The following is a 15,718-nucleotide window of genomic DNA, read 5'->3' as shown; positions in this document are numbered from 1 at the left end:
TATGTTTTCTGTACACCAGCAATGCCAAGTGCAGGGATACGGGGGCAGAGATTTTTTTAGGAAAAAACATAAACACACAAAAGGGTAACAGAAACTACAATACAGAATTTGAAACTTTAAATTTGATACCATATTCTGGTTGTTCAGCTGCTGATTTAACGTCCCCCCTTGGAGCACACTGGACTTGCTTTGAATACAACTACAAAAAAACTGATTAAATGTAGTATGAGTTTGTAAAATATCACACAATGCTGAATGACAATAACAATAAAAACAAAATCCCGCAAAATAATTACCTGTTCATCCCCATACCAATGACTGGTTGCATAATTTAGTTGGTACATTAACACAAATTGCACTGTTGATGCACGAGCTTCAGGCTACAGGACGACAGAGGGATAACCCTGCTTAATTCTACTTGACAGGACAGAGGAAAATGTTCCCCCATTTTCCTCCCCTTCGCCTTGAAGCAATACATTTCCACCCACAACTCATTCAAACTGACTCCTTCAGTGTGGTGCATAACAGTAGGGTCCTGTTTATTTTTCTCAAACACCTACACAAACTGAAAACTCGAGTGTTATACATAAAACAAAACTAGAACTACTGCTAAAAGTAATCAGCAAAATGCACAGAGGAACAGAGAAATCAAATTTCAAGGGGAACTTGGGATGAACTTCGACCGCTTTCTGAGTTGGCGCTCAAGTGCTAAAACAATCCACCAGCTTTTTTGGAATCCAGAGACCAGCGTGGATTCTGACGAACTGCTGTTTGACCACGTCTTTGACAATCTGGTAAAAACCGGCTTCGATCTATAAAAAGAAAAATTACAGCATTATGCATCTCAGCAGTGAAGCAGAGCTGGAAAACAGTCTGACAGTTGCCGAACGCACGGCACATAATTTTTTAGCTTTACACAGGTCTTGTGGCACTGAGAATTTGCGCACCTTGACACTGTGGTAGGTGGGAAGCTCCAGCAGATAGGCATGTCCACCCAGCTGTGCAACTCGGAGGAAATAACTGTAGAGGGCTCTCTTGCAAAGTCTGCTGGAGAAGGTAGGCCCGCTCACAAAGGGAGAGCTGGGAAACAATAAATTGCACAATGATAACCACTCCACCAATTGAAGCTTCTCTATATGCATATTAGTGCATTCCAAACATTCCAGATGATCTCATAAGGCAGATGATGGATTTCTTTGTAATGAAAGGTGCCTTTTCTTTAAAAGACACCTTTTTTTTTTAACCTCAACATTTCTGGTCAAAGAAAAATACTTGTGTCCTTGAAGATCTGACAAATATGTTGAATGAATTTTCAACCTAAGAACAAATGTTTTTAAAGTTTTGAGCCCTGCACTGTCTTTATTCCATGGGTTTTTTTGTACTTTAGGTACAGACATTATTTAAGGATATATTTTGGAATATACTAAATAAACACCTCCAACAAGTCAACCTGGATTAAAAGTACAGTGGACTAATTGCACCTTCTTGTCCACACATGTTAATACTTGCTGTGCAATGATTGTAATGAGCAACAGTGAGGGAATTTGTTAGATGATGTCCCTTCAACTATCCACTTTCAAGAAGAAAATTTGTAAATGTGCAATGTGAATTCATTGCAGCGCTGCATTTACCAACTAGGATACAGTCTCTGCCGAAGAGCATAGCTGTGCTAAACATAAAAATGTGTTTGGCCAGGCAATTCTTTCACACCACTGGGGCAAAAGTGTGGCTGTGGTCTGAACAGGAGAAGGCAGGAATCCCCACAGGCAGCACTTACCACTGCCACTAACACATTTCTTAAGGGAAACTCTTGAGTGGAACCCTGGGGAGGGGACCAGTGCTGGCTATACAGATGGAATTTGGAGGAGCTGTTGAGTGTGACAGCTCTGAAAGGAGCTGACATTAGCAGATGGCTCATATCAAATCATTTTAAGGTGTGTTCCAACACCATGACACTGTCTACTGCCCACGATATTCCTCGTCAAGACATGCTTTGTTTTGGGTTTTTTTTGTTATCTTGCATGTATAATGGATTCTTGCTGCAAGAATTCAATAGATGTGGGTGCGAGCCGAGGTTTTCAAGAAACAATTAATTGCTTCAGCGCTGAAAGCCATAGCTAAAAGAAGCTAGGAGTAATTGGCATGCCTCTTCTACATCACTAAATTAAAGAATTCTCATGTGACACAAGCAAGACCTCCTTTTATTTCCACACTATAATTTGGGAGATTTTTTTCAGAAAGTGCTCTTGCCGTTCTTTCAATTTCTCTTCACATCCCACACACACTTGATGTCCTGTATTACTTTCCTTTGAATTAATTTTGTCTATTTCTGCTTTTGTGTTTGGAATGTGCTCATCCTGCAAACCTAAAACCGTGGCGTCGCCTAAAACTAATAGTTCAAGCTGCGGGACAGAAGCTGAAATAGTTGGCAACAGTGCGAGAGCCAAACGGGATCTCACGTCTATTTTTGGCTGTAATCTCCGCTCAAGGACAACACAGCCTCCAGTGAGAGCCACGTCTGTGCCACACTCTAGCTACTGGACATCAGCAGTTGTCTGCAGCTCCAGAGCCAAGAGATGGCAGGAGCCCCAGGCCACACAGAGGCTGTCAAACTAGCCAGCTGCATCACACTCTGCCAACAGTTCCACTCTCTGTCTCTGGAACTGGCTGCGGGAGTGTAAATGAGGTAAGCTGTAGTCAGGTCAAGACTCTGAAACAGTACAGAATATTACACCGGTAGCACATTTTTGATTCAGGGACAGGTTACTGACAATTTCTTCACTTCCTACACTTAGGGGAAAAAAAAGACTGATTCCTTTTTACAAAGCATATTACCCGTCAACGATGCAGCCCGTTCTACTGTCTAAGACTTCAATATCCTTGTCTCCGAGGCACCAGTTGATGCTGAGATTGTCGTGCTGCGGGGAGGCTGCATGAGGTCCCACGTAATCGCCGCAGAGCAAGAGGATGTCATGTTTCTTGTAGGGTGAAGGCAGAAGGGCCTCCCATCCGTCGCCCAGCCGCTTGTTGGTGATATCAGACACTTGCTCGTTTAAGATCTTCTGGCATCCTAAATACAAACACAGGTGAAAGAAATTCCTTTACTGCTATGCTCAAAAGCTTCGGTTTACCAATCTCACAAAGTATTCATGACGGCAGTAGAATTGATATCATATGCATTCAAAGTGCCAGTCATAACACCACCTTCAGCTTATTTATACTGTGACCTAAACAGGAATTAAAAGAAAACACGTCTCATCACTATCTTGCTAAGTGTCTGTACATTCAGTATAAAACTTAAGGAGAACTGGGTATCACATGTTTCAGAAGACTTCCTTCTCACACTTCAACCACAAAGAACGCACATTAGCATCTTTCTCCACTCGAGCCAGCTGAGAGGATGCATGTAAATGGATATGTCGGAGGTTTTTAAACAAAAATAATCATGACGCATGGTTTCTGAATAGTACTGTATCAAATGGACCACATTTAAATAAGAATTCAACAGCTGAAAGGTAACAAAATCTACCAACCAGCACCTCGCCCAAATTTAACTACATCTTGTTTGGTAAATTCAAGTATATAAACACTCTTTCTTTCTTGGTTGGAAGCAGGAAGCAGCTGGCTGTATCTTTACATTTAGCACACAGATACAGTCAGGTCTTCTCGTAGATCTCTCAAGGCAAGAAATCCAATAAGTACATTTACTATAATGTGGAGCTTTGAGGCTCTTTACCTAGCACCATGCTGGTGATGTAGAGCGGCTGAATGAAGTGGCTCAGTAATGCACCCTGAACCCCAGTGACAGTCCAGCGACACAGCTTGTCACTACCGGACATGCAGCAGACTTTGGCACCCAATAAACTTGGGTCGAGGTAGGCCGCAGGGGTCAGCAGGCCTTTGGCGTGATACTGCAGCTTCATAGGGGTCCAAGCATTGTTTGCCGAGCCCCTACACAGGACATTAAGCAAAAAATTCTGAGTCATAAGTGCATTTACTCTGTCAGTCTAAAGACATATAAACCATATGTTTTAAACTAGTGCAATACAACAGTTTAGTTACAAAATATGATTTGGATTACATACAAAGTAAAGACGTATAATATTAATTAAGTCAATTCAACAAATTTCCAGTTTGTAGGTTAGTAGGATGATACATTTATCAGAAATCAAATCTATAGTTTGGGAACAAAAGCTTGAATTTCAACTACACCAAGGCATTTTGCATTTACACAGAGAAATTTGACTTCAAACAAATATGGAATGAGTCAAAAGAAGAGACTAATTAAAAGACTTCTGTACATGAAGTTGAAGTTCTTAGCGGCTCCTTCGGGACACTGATTGGTGTAGAGATGCAGGCTGATCTTGGGTTTGAGCTGAAGCTGGTGGCTGTCTGCACTACTCTCAAAAATACAGTTCTCCTTGGCCTTTGGATCAGCTTCAAAGAACAGCAGAAGCTGTTTGTACAGAAACCTGAACACAAGCCAGAAAACACAATTCTCACATCAGCACTTTCAATGAACCAGAGGCACCGTCGGTGAGTGAGCGAGCTGATCAAGGATGCATGTCGTGACTTCATCCTGAATATTAAAGAAAAGGCAGCATTTATACATTTTACTGGTTTGTAAAGTTATTAAATTAGGACCTGGGCCATTTCCCCATTCCAGCACTTTTGAGAATTCAATACTTAAATGTGAGCATTCTTGAGATTTGCATGAAGTGGTTATTTCATTAGTTTGTACCTCAGGAGAGCTCGTCTGGCGATGATGATGGCGTGGCAGTCATGGACCATCATCCCATTGTAGCAAAGCCACTTGCTGCAGCTTGAACGGCCAGCTCCCACCGCCACCACCTTGTACTGCTCACAGGGACAGCCCGCTGTATCCAACACCTCTGTGGGGAGATTAAACTATTTTTCCTTCCAATGTATTGTTCATGGTAGCTTTAGCTAACAGCGAGTGCCAGAGACAGAGATACAACTGACACAGAGAATGATCCGCCGAAGGACAAAAAGGATTCTTAGGTCGTAATCAGACAACCCTGAATAAAAATGAAAAAGCTCTCAAGGATCAAAATGACGGTATTGTTGATAGTTCTGTTCTGAGCATGGAGCCACATTCTGCTAGTATACAGCACTGTTCCTTAAATCAGTATCTTGGCTGTAACATGACACTTTCTGCTGAATTAACTTTACATCATAGCTTATGTTGGGGCACCATACAGTCCAGACCATAATAAGTATTTGGACAGTTACATATTTTGCGCTCTTCAAGCGCATTAAGTTTGACCTAAAATACATCACTACATTTAAGTGCCCCATCTCACAGAAGAATCGTGTGGCAGATTTATAAGCCAAGTCAAACAAAATCGTCACGTTTAATATTTTGTGGAAAAGAAGTCTTCGACTCCTAGATGCCGACAAAGGTTTTGATGCATTTGGATGAATCTGAGGACACATAATACTCCTGTGCACCTCTGTATTCATCCTGTTACTTCTGTTAGCACTTTCATTTTTTATAATTTCTTTAATAGCTGCTTTTTTTTCTACTTCTTCTTCCCACTGGTTCCTTTTTGTATGTTATTGTGAACTCCATGGTGGCCTCTCTGTTTCTGAGGCGCACCAGGGGTCTGCATGTAGTGGTGAGTCCTCATACAAGCTTTTTGGTCATAGAGGCCCTCTCTTGACCGTCTGACAAGAAAACACGCACGCCTACATCCTGGAGAGCATTCTTGACTCGTGTGCAGTCATAAAAAGGTTTTTCTTCAAATTACTTTCTGGCGATCCACAAGAAATCTGCTCTTCAGCCTACCAGGTCATTTTCCATTTTCTAGCTTTTCTTTGCGTCCCTGATTCTTTAGAATGTACTTAACTGTTGATTTTGGCAAACCAGCCACCTTTGATCTCTCTGATGCTTTTCTTTTTGTTTCATTTTTTTGAGCATCATTCCTACATCCTTTACTTGCATGGTCACCTTTGTATTCCTTGTATTGACACATCAATCTAAGAGGAAACTTTCAATCAAATCTGAGCCACATGTAAGGGGTTTTGTGCATGACCTACACTGTGCATCACACAGCAGTCCAAGACACATTTAGTGTCCAATTAGCTTTGAAGCCTTACAATTTTGGCACTTAGTGCTAAAAAGTGTAATTTTTCTCAGACAGTTCTCCCTAAACTGACTCACTCAAATTATTATCCAATTATGTATACCCATATACTTCAGGTCTTTTACTGCTTTAATACCAAAACATTAAAGCAGCCCATCAGGTACAATGGAAAATTTTAACCGTATCACATGTGATTTCACACACATTTCCTTATAATTGAGCATGACCTTTTTTTCATGCTTGGAAATTCTCATAATGTGGACTCGAAATGAGCGTGTCCAGCCGTTTAACATGCTATTGCAATAATGACCTGTCACTGCCACAGGCCCAATTTATGAATTTCTAGACACTTAAGAGTTAAATGTTTTCTTTAGCAGTTTTGAATTATACATAAAAAAAGAGCAAAAACACAGTGACATGAATCAACATTTAAATAAAGTATCACATTTTCAAGGCATATCTAGGGTGTACAGGGAGCTTACCTGTTATCAAGACAAATGCTGCCATGTGGCTCTTACAGCCGTGGAAGTCTGAACATATTTTCAAGAGGCTGTCAAACTTCTCGCTGCTTACAGCTGCCATGTGACTCTTGTGCCAGTCAGTTCGCCAAACTGAAAGGATGATAAAAGATGAAAACCCTGAGACGCCTATATAACGAAGCATAGAGTAAACTCTGGACATTACTGTGTCAGCGGTGCTCTGAGTGCCCTTTCAAATACTTGTAAGAAGATGTTGCCTTGAATACTTTTCTGTACTATTACACTCGCAGTTGATGACCGAAATATTTGCGACTCTTATTTTTTTATTGTACACAATTCAGAAAGCATTTTTCGATATTTACTCGGAAATTTTCCCTGAGGTTTTGCTCTCTAAAATGAGAATAAAGTGGTTGAGAAAAATGTCTTGCATTATAGCCTGTCGCTTGCAAAATCCTTCAATTCAATGTAAGCAGCAAAGAATGACACCTCATTCACCTGTATGCAGCCGCAAAGCTATAGCAGATTTTCTTTTTTCAATGTCATTTTCTGAAACTGATGTTGTGGTTGCTTTGCCCTCTGCTTCACTTTTTCCAGGGATTTAGTGGTGTGACAAGTCTAGCCAAGTGCACTATGATGAAGCAGACTGTCACACACTTACACATACCTGCTAAAAATTTAGTAACAGAAATTGTACTTCTAATAGTTAACCTTGTCAAACACTCAACCAGTTCATAAAGTACTCTAATTTATACGTTCTGGAGGGATTTCCTTTATTATGCTGGGATGCTCTGAAATTGGTGTACTGTTTGGAGACTGACCTCTTTTTAAATCTAAACAAGTGGCTTTTAACCTTTTTCTTGCTGTCAAAACAATCAAATAAAACTTCTGCAGACTTTGACTACGTTACTGTATTTTGCAAACTCTGCAGCATATGACAAAAAGCTCTTTCAAGCTTCACTGGAACAGGTGCTAGAAAATGGCTGATGACTATGTTGTCCTGACTTTAGCATGGACTTCATTCTAAGACCAGCCAAAGAGCAGCTTTAACAGAGACCAGTGATCACAGGGTCCTCTGAGTGACTGTCACGCCAGCCGTCCAAAGGAGGAGACGTGTCCGAGTGCTGTGAAGGTGTAACTACAGCTTTTAGGTAGGAGGACACAGTTCGTCACCTCCCTTTAGGTTGGCTGGGAGCACCAGACTGTTAGCAGCGTTCGAGACTAGCTGGTGGCCGATGCAGAAGCTGAACATTTTGAGCAGCACTGCCCTGAACATTCATGATTATTACCGCTACGGTGGGACTGAAAGCACGGACTGTATTTTTTCCTTTCATGTGACTCGTACTGCACCTTCAGTGCTCGTGCTCTTGTCCTTGATCGGGTCCATCACAGGCTCTTCATCTGAGAGTATGCTCTCAGGAGTCGACATACCACAGAGAGAGAGGACGGCTTGGTCATCATCCGATTCTTCAACCTAAAAAAAAAGACAAAATCATACAAGTAAATACTGGGAGTCTTCTTTCGACTTTGAGCTTACATCTTGTGCCATCTTCTAGTGCAGACTTAGGAAAGCATGTTGTCTTCAATACAAGATTAAAAAAAGATAAATAACTCTGCCGTGTGCAGCTTAAGTGACAAGGTGGCTGCAGATGGTTAAGAATCCCTCCACTTAGCTGGATAATGGTATGACGCACTGCTGTACTTGCCAGTCAAGTAATCTGATGTTCATTAGCACAGATGTTGAGATTTCGCTTTGATGTTAGACTTTCAAATATGGTTTAATACCATCATTAATTCCCTCGTCATTTTAATTTGCCTGTGAAGGACACCTTCTTCATGAACCAGAGGAGAGAATTACTTATAATTACTTTATTCCCCCCCAGGTCATACGCTGAGTGTGATGGACACTGTCAGGATCTCATCATTTGCAATCACATCTTTAGGGAAAAACGCAAACAAAAAACAAATATGTCTTTACATTTCTTATACTATAATTAAATTTCCTATACTATCTAATTGCACTACTCTACATGACCCTGCAATTCACATTTAGGAATAGATTAAATGTTCTGATTTGACACTTAAACACATTTAACGTATAGCCTTCACTATGCAGCAGGCGTTAAGTTTCACATTTAACTTATTTACCTCATTTTTCAATGTCGTGTCAACAGAATCAAGTTTATCTTTGCACTTGGGGATGGAAGGCCTCATCATTCTGGGTGTGTCACCTCCTTCCAGAAGTAAATGGTCCCCAGTAGCATGTGCATTTTCCCTAAGAGAGGAGCAAACAGAAACCTCGAGAAAACTCAATCACTTGAAATGTCTGGATAGATAGAAATGAACAAGTGAAGATGAGCACGTCCCACAAAAACACAACTGTAGCTACAAAATTAGGCAAGGTGTCAAATCAAATGTGGCTTTTTCACCAGCAGATGCAGTTCTGAACACATTTTGGCACATTTTCCTTCAAGTGCAAAAACCCGCTGGATTGTAAGTGCCAAGTAGGGAAGAAGGGCGAAGGCTGGGGTTCAACAGCAAGGCATCATTGCAAGGCTCACTAGTGCCTAATAAGCCATCTTTTCACCTGCATGCTTCAGTAGAGGCGTGAAAGAAAAGCTCCTGGACTAACAAATGAAATTACACTGTTTCCTTTAAATTAGAGGTCTTCAGCTGAAAGCTTCTTTTATATTTTTGGGGGGCGGATGTGTTGGTTTTTAATTCAAGGTGGATTTTTGATCGCCAATTTTATAAAAGAGAGGATTAAAAAAAAAGAAAGAAAATCACTGAGGTTGCAACGGTTCAGAGCAAAGCGAAACACATGACAAGCCTTCCAACCAAATGAGCCACTGGCTGGACTGAAACTATGGCTGCACTGATTAATGAGCTTCAGTAACTGACAGTGCATGTGTCCAATTTGCACTGGACACACAATCGTTTGCAAACTACTCACCTTGTTAAGAAAAAGCCAAACTGCTGTTGACAAGGTAACAGTTAGAACTTGGTTTTTACTAACATCAGTGAAAGACTGCATTCCACTTAAGTGAAATAGAGAATTAGTCACAGCTATTCCAGTAGAGGAGTTAAGCGACAGTCATGCAGAGCAGGTATGTAGCGCCACAGCTGTATGCAGACAACTAGAGAAAACTATTTGTGAGAATCCTGAGAAGAAGAAGCAGGAACAAATGAAAAAGAAAAAAAAAAAGTCCAATCTCCCATCCAGATAAATGGAGAACAAGCGAAATGTAGGTTGTTACTGTAGTGCTATTGTAACCACCTTACAAAATTGCAGCCTTTTCTCATTACCTCAGCTCAGCAGCACTGCCACAAACCGTTGCATCATCCGTCAGGTGGACCTCGGGATGGGGAAGATGCAAGCCCGGCTCACGGTCTGCCAGAGACTGAAAACTAGCAGCACCTCTTCTCGGACTGTATTTAAATGCTTTGCGAGCCGCCATGCCTTTCACGCAACCTGTATAGGAATTGTATTTATGTTAGCATGAGGGCTGCTGCGCTTAACTGTCAATATAATTAGTATGACATACAACTCATTATGCAGTGTTAGTGGTGAGAACATCCTAGCTGTTTGGATAACGAAATCATCTGCATGCCACAGTTGCCAGACATGAATTTAAAGATGTGTTTATATCTTACAGCAAGACAAAAAAAAAACAAAACAAAAACATGTAATAATCCAAAATGGATTGTTTCTAAACAGACAATTAATTGAGACCTTATTGGACTTACTGCATTCATACATGCACCCTTGTAAACTGAATGATACAGGTTGTAGCTGTTTTTATGCATTTTATACATAAATGAACATCAGTGAACCCACGATTCTGCCTTGACAAGGCAGTGTGTCAAATGTACAAGATTTTTACTGTTCTTTTATATCTTGATGACAACTGTTACTGCCAATATTATTACTACCAGCACTGACTTTCACACACTAAATGTTATATCAGCAAAAAAGCAGCATTAACCCAAGAGCTCACATACAGTTAGCTAGAGTAAAATGTCAAGATGGGCAGGAAAACCTACAAAAAACAAAAAAGAATACGCAAATACTCAGATGCAGCTATACATTTGACCTGGTTTCCACTGTGCAAAATAGACCACAGTTTTTCTTAATTTGCAGTGACCTGTGGCAACGCCAATATCGATCAATTTGACTGTTCCTTTAATCAATTAGCCGCCCTCACAGGTCAAGGACAATCAAGGCACGCCCTTGCTAGCCAGCGGCGTTAGCTAAGTGAGCTAATAGTTAGCTAAGCTAGCGAGTGTATTCAAACGTCTCGACTTTGGTAAATGTCCAATCAACGCCAAACAACTACAAGTAAGTTGTGTCGTTTTAAAATTTGTAAAACAGAACTATTAATTTCACCTCGACTAATCTTCTTTGTTTCAGCTAAGGTATGCTAACATGACATGCTAGCGTTAGCATGTTTCAGCTACGACGGACAGGCAACAGCGTCTGCTCCAGTCCAGTTATTCTTGCAGAAAAAAAAAAAAAAAACGACAAACGCTACATCGTTTCACGGCGAGTCTGTATGAAACTAAATGCGTACTTAACACTATAACTCCAAACCACGTTGCTTAAAGCTTACCTTACCTCGTCGCGTGTTTCTCAAGGCGAGAAAGGAAGAAGTGATGTGTCAAAGCTGTGTGGAGCCGCGGAGGAAATGTGAAGGTGGACCTGTCAACTTTGGAGGTAAGTGAGGGAAGAAGACATCAGTGCGAATTGCAACTTTATTACTAACACATATAATAATGCAGTCAGTTAAAATAATAATAAACTTGCAGCTTAATATTTTTATTTTGACTCAAACATGTATACACCTACCAAAGCAGTGACGTGAGGCCAGGGGAGGCATCACGGAAAGAAAAAAATATATGATGATAATATAATTTAAATGGTTATATTTATCCAGTGATTTGTACTATAAAGTATCTAATTTTTTCATTTAGCCTCATCAGTTTTGACGATTTTAAAATTCAAAATCGCTAAATTTCCCATTCAAATGCTTGGAAGAGACGCCGGTGAGGCAGCGGCGAGCTGAGCCTCACTTGGATTGCGCAATCCCTCACTGCGCAGCCTGCCTGCAGTGACAGCGTGCTGCTGTCTGTATGTCGCCAATAACACGGTTCAAACACATTTAATATATGGACTGGTTTTCCGTGGTTTAGCTGATGTATATAATAATGTACAGTGTTTTTGTTACCAACTGTGGTGAGCGATCATAAACGGCTGATAAGAGGTTCCAGGTGAGGCAGGCAGTTCTCTTGCCTCATGGCAGGGGGCGCTCTGATCCCAGACATGCTTCTTGTGACTGTGGCTGCAGAGCGGTGACAGTAAGCTAGACTAGGTACGGTGTCCAGTTAGCAAGTCAAGGAGACTTTTACAAAAAAGCAACGGATATTTTGTCCAGAAGGAGTGGAGCATGGACTTGATTTAAAAGTAAAGGTAAGACCGCAATAACAAAAAAGAAAAGATAAGAAACATGCGTTTTGTGGGCTACAGCTTGTATGTATAAAGGATGCAGATATGAAACATAACCCGTAAACTGCTGCCAATCAAATGGCAAATATGCTCCTGTGTAGAGTGCATATATTTGTAAATGTGATTCTGATGAAGTCAGTGCCTCACCAGCCATGAACCTCACCTCAAGTCACTGTACCAAAGGTATACAATGTGGACACCTGATCTCTCCTGCCATATGTGACTATTGTCTCACTCCTGCATCATTAATATTCAGCTAGGACAGACTTTATCAGAGGATTTCTCCAACATTTCGAATCCTGGCTGCAGGATTTGCTCTTTTTCAGTCACCGGAGCATCACCAAGGGGTGCTGATGATGGCTGAAACCCAGGTTTTGGATGGGTTTTAGTTCAGGGCTCTGTGCAGCTCAACACCACCAAACTGGGAACAGCATTTCTTAATGGACCTCACTTTTTCCATGAGATAATGTCATGATGAATTAGGATAAGGTCTTCCCTTTTATATGCCAAGATCTGCAACTGAGAGACCCAGCCAAAACCACAAAATCATTCCCCCAAAAACATCCTCACGAGTCCAAAAATGTAAAAAAGACCTGCTTGCTTTTGGACACGTACTGTGTATATGCACATTTAAAAACATCTATGAACCAAAGTGCTGTACAATCAAAAACAAGACACAGTAAAACACAAAGACTGACAGAAAACCCTGAATAAAAGACAGTCAGAATATTATAAGATTCAAGACAATGAAGGATGAGTTCAGTGTGTCAAGGTCTCATAGGATTGAGTGCCAAAGACAAGAGGTGGGGTTTAAAAGTGACTTGAAGGTTTCTAAAGTCTGAGCACTTCTTACATGAAAACGTAAATTGTTCAGAGATTAGGTGAAGCCAGTTTTTTTGCCTCGATATCTAGCATGTGACTGACCTCAGTGCTCTCACCGGGGTATGGTGATGTAGGACTTTTGCTAAATAAACCTTAAAAACAAACACTTAAATCCTAAAAAAATCAATCCTGAGATTGACAGGAAGCCAGTGGGAGGAGGCTGGTGCTGGTGTTATGAGATCACGCTTTTTTTTTCCCTGTTAAAAGGCAAACAGGCACATTTTGTACCATCAAGAAATGACTTCTCTATGCCGGCATACAAAGAATTACAGTAGTCTATTGATAACTTTTTCAAGGTATTTAGAATAGAGAAAAACCTTCACCTTGATGAACAGTCTAAACAGACAAAAGCTACTCTGAACACTGAGCTGAAGAAGTCTGTTGAAGATCAGTCCAAAGTTTTACACACAACAAAAGATCGATTGTATGAAGTCAGAGGGCCAAGAGTGCTGTGTCATCCAGGTCAACAGTTCAACCAAACATAACAATCTCAGTTTTATTTCTATTAAGACTGAGAGAGTTTAAATCATTTTGTGTTTTTTAATATCTTCCCAGCAAAGACTGCACTGAGTATCAACTTATATTTTTACTGGCTGATTGATTTGTATGCCATTTGAAGATTCATGATGCACAAGTGTAGGTATCTGTGAAGATTCTTAGTCCTCCAGGTCATGGTTATTCTCGTACTTTAATCATAACTACTGGACCTGCTTGGGTTTCTTGAGGCGTTTCACCTCTCATCCAAGAGGCTTCATCAGTTCTGACTGACTAGGAGTTCTAGATGCTTGTGTTCTTTAGGAGCCATTAACACTTGAGTTTCAGGCCCTGTTCACACGTAGCAAAAACAGTATATTACAATATTTAAATGCGTTTGGGCCTTTGGTTTACACGTAAACTAAGCTACAAGTCACTGATAATGATCAGATCTAAAATATCCGGACACAGTGGAGATTTGGAAAAACTCCGTCTTTTTTATTTCTTTTTGCCTTTATTGCCTTTATTGGATAGGACAGTCAAAGAGAGACAGGAAAGTTGGGGAGCAGAATGGGGAAAGGGGTTGCATGAGTGGGATTTGAAGCCATGGCCACTGCATCAGAGACGATAGCCCCTGTACATGGGTCGCCAGCTCAACCAGGTGAGCGAAAGCGGCAGCCAAACTCCATCTTTACGTTTGCATGTAGACAGAAGGAGACGGAGTTTGAGGTCACAGTATGCGACAAAAGCGTCATCAGCATCATCTGTGCGACCATGTTTACAGTTTGGCTACTGTGATAGAAATTCAATATTTTCGGGTATTTTACTTGTTTTGTTCTCTAACACCGCATTTAGGAGTCGCTCCACTTCTCTGTCGGTCCGAACAAATGACCCTCATTATCGTTGAAGTAACAGAAAGTACTTTGTGCCATTCGTTGTTGTGTTTTTTCCAGGATTCTGATTGGCTAGCATGGCTGTATGCTTCTCATTACACTGCCCCCTATAGGTTTGTCATGCTTATAGCAGCTCTTAATAACATGTTTATGTGGGTTTGTGGAAACGAAGACTTTTGAAAATGATGTGGTGTGAACATTATTATTTTTGAAAACGTAGATCCGTTTTTGTAAATACCTGGCTATGTGTAAACATGGCCTCAGTTGCAACTGGGGGTTTGTTGCTCCTCCCCCTCGTTAGGCCAGTCATTAGGACTCCCCCTGCCACAATAGGGTTCGTTAAGGTCTTTTGTGGCTAGGTGTGAATGTGGTTTCATCTTCCTGGGGAGAGTTCTTAAGACTGAATTGTAAACAGGTGAGAGGTGATGCCTCAGACCTCCACCTCTGTTAAGTGATGGTCTTTCCAGTTTGACATAGATGGCTTCTTTGACTCCTCTCTCAAACCATCTGTCCTTCCTGGCCAGGCTTAAAGAATAGAAGTATCTGGAACTCCCAACTAGTCAGTCAGAACTGATGAAACCTCTATGATGAGAGGTGAAACGTCTTCAAGAAACTGAAGCAAGTCCAGTTGCTACGATTAAACTACGAGAACAAGTGTCGGTATTTACCACACTAAACATGTCTGTATTGGTGTTAACAACTATGTTAATAGTGTCCACTTTGGTGGATGGGCATAACATGATGGTTAGACACAGATATGGAAGCAACTGAAGCATGAACTGAAAATATACAACATGAAATCAGAAATGTCCACTCATGTCTCCTGTGGAGTTGAGTAAATATCATAGTTTCAGATCTCTGTTTACACTGTGATATCTGTGGTGAATGTCGTCATTTTCGGTGGAAATTAGATTGAATGTGGGAAATGTGAGGAAATGGAAGGGCGAGTCTGTCATGTTTTATGTATAGACACAGTAAATAAGCAAATAGGTAAAGAATGGTTTGGTGATTTCTATGAATTTTAAATCTGTTGCGCTGCTCGCACACACAGGCCCACTCATTCATATCAATACAAACAAATACGCACACCGAAGCTCCCGCGATGAAACCAGTGTGCAGTAGTTAAAATTAAATTTCTGCCTCGCTCACACATACCTCCCTTCACCACCTAAGTGTGCGGCGTTATTTGCAGTAGAGAAATGTTCCCCAGATCATTGTGAAACTCAAGACTGAACTCTATTTCCCTTCCCCTCACCTCAAGAGAAAGCCTTCATATGTGTTCTGAGCCAAATGAGGCTTTCTTATGAGGGTGTGTGTTTATGTGTCAGTGTGTCTGTGTTTCATTTGAGACTGTGAAATGTTAAGTCACTCCCATCTCAGGAG

General features: G+C 40.9%; 1 protein-coding gene across 1 annotated transcript; it reads right to left on the bottom strand.

Annotated features, from left to right (window-relative positions):
* Positions 1-701: 701 nt before the first annotated feature.
* On the bottom strand, positions 702-10,041 carry adad2 (adenosine deaminase domain containing 2). Its single transcript, XM_008301493.1, has 10 exons — positions 9,890-10,041; positions 8,732-8,858; positions 7,934-8,057; positions 6,590-6,718; positions 4,742-4,892; positions 4,302-4,472; positions 3,737-3,951; positions 2,836-3,070; positions 948-1,080; positions 702-812 (listed from the first exon to the last, which is right to left on the bottom strand). The coding sequence occupies exons 1-10, from the start codon at positions 10,039-10,041 to the stop codon at positions 702-704; spliced, it is 1,548 nt and encodes a 515-aa protein (XP_008299715.1).
* Between the last annotated feature and the right edge of the window lie 5,677 nt (positions 10,042-15,718).

This window comes from Stegastes partitus, unplaced genomic scaffold (genome assembly GCF_000690725.1).
Source record: "Stegastes partitus isolate 25-593 unplaced genomic scaffold, Stegastes_partitus-1.0.2 Scaffold1678, whole genome shotgun sequence".
In the NCBI taxonomy this organism is placed as follows: Eukaryota; Metazoa; Chordata; class Actinopteri; family Pomacentridae; genus Stegastes; species Stegastes partitus.
The sequence above is the reverse complement of the archived record's forward strand: the minus strand, read 5'-3'. Positions and strand labels throughout refer to the sequence as shown.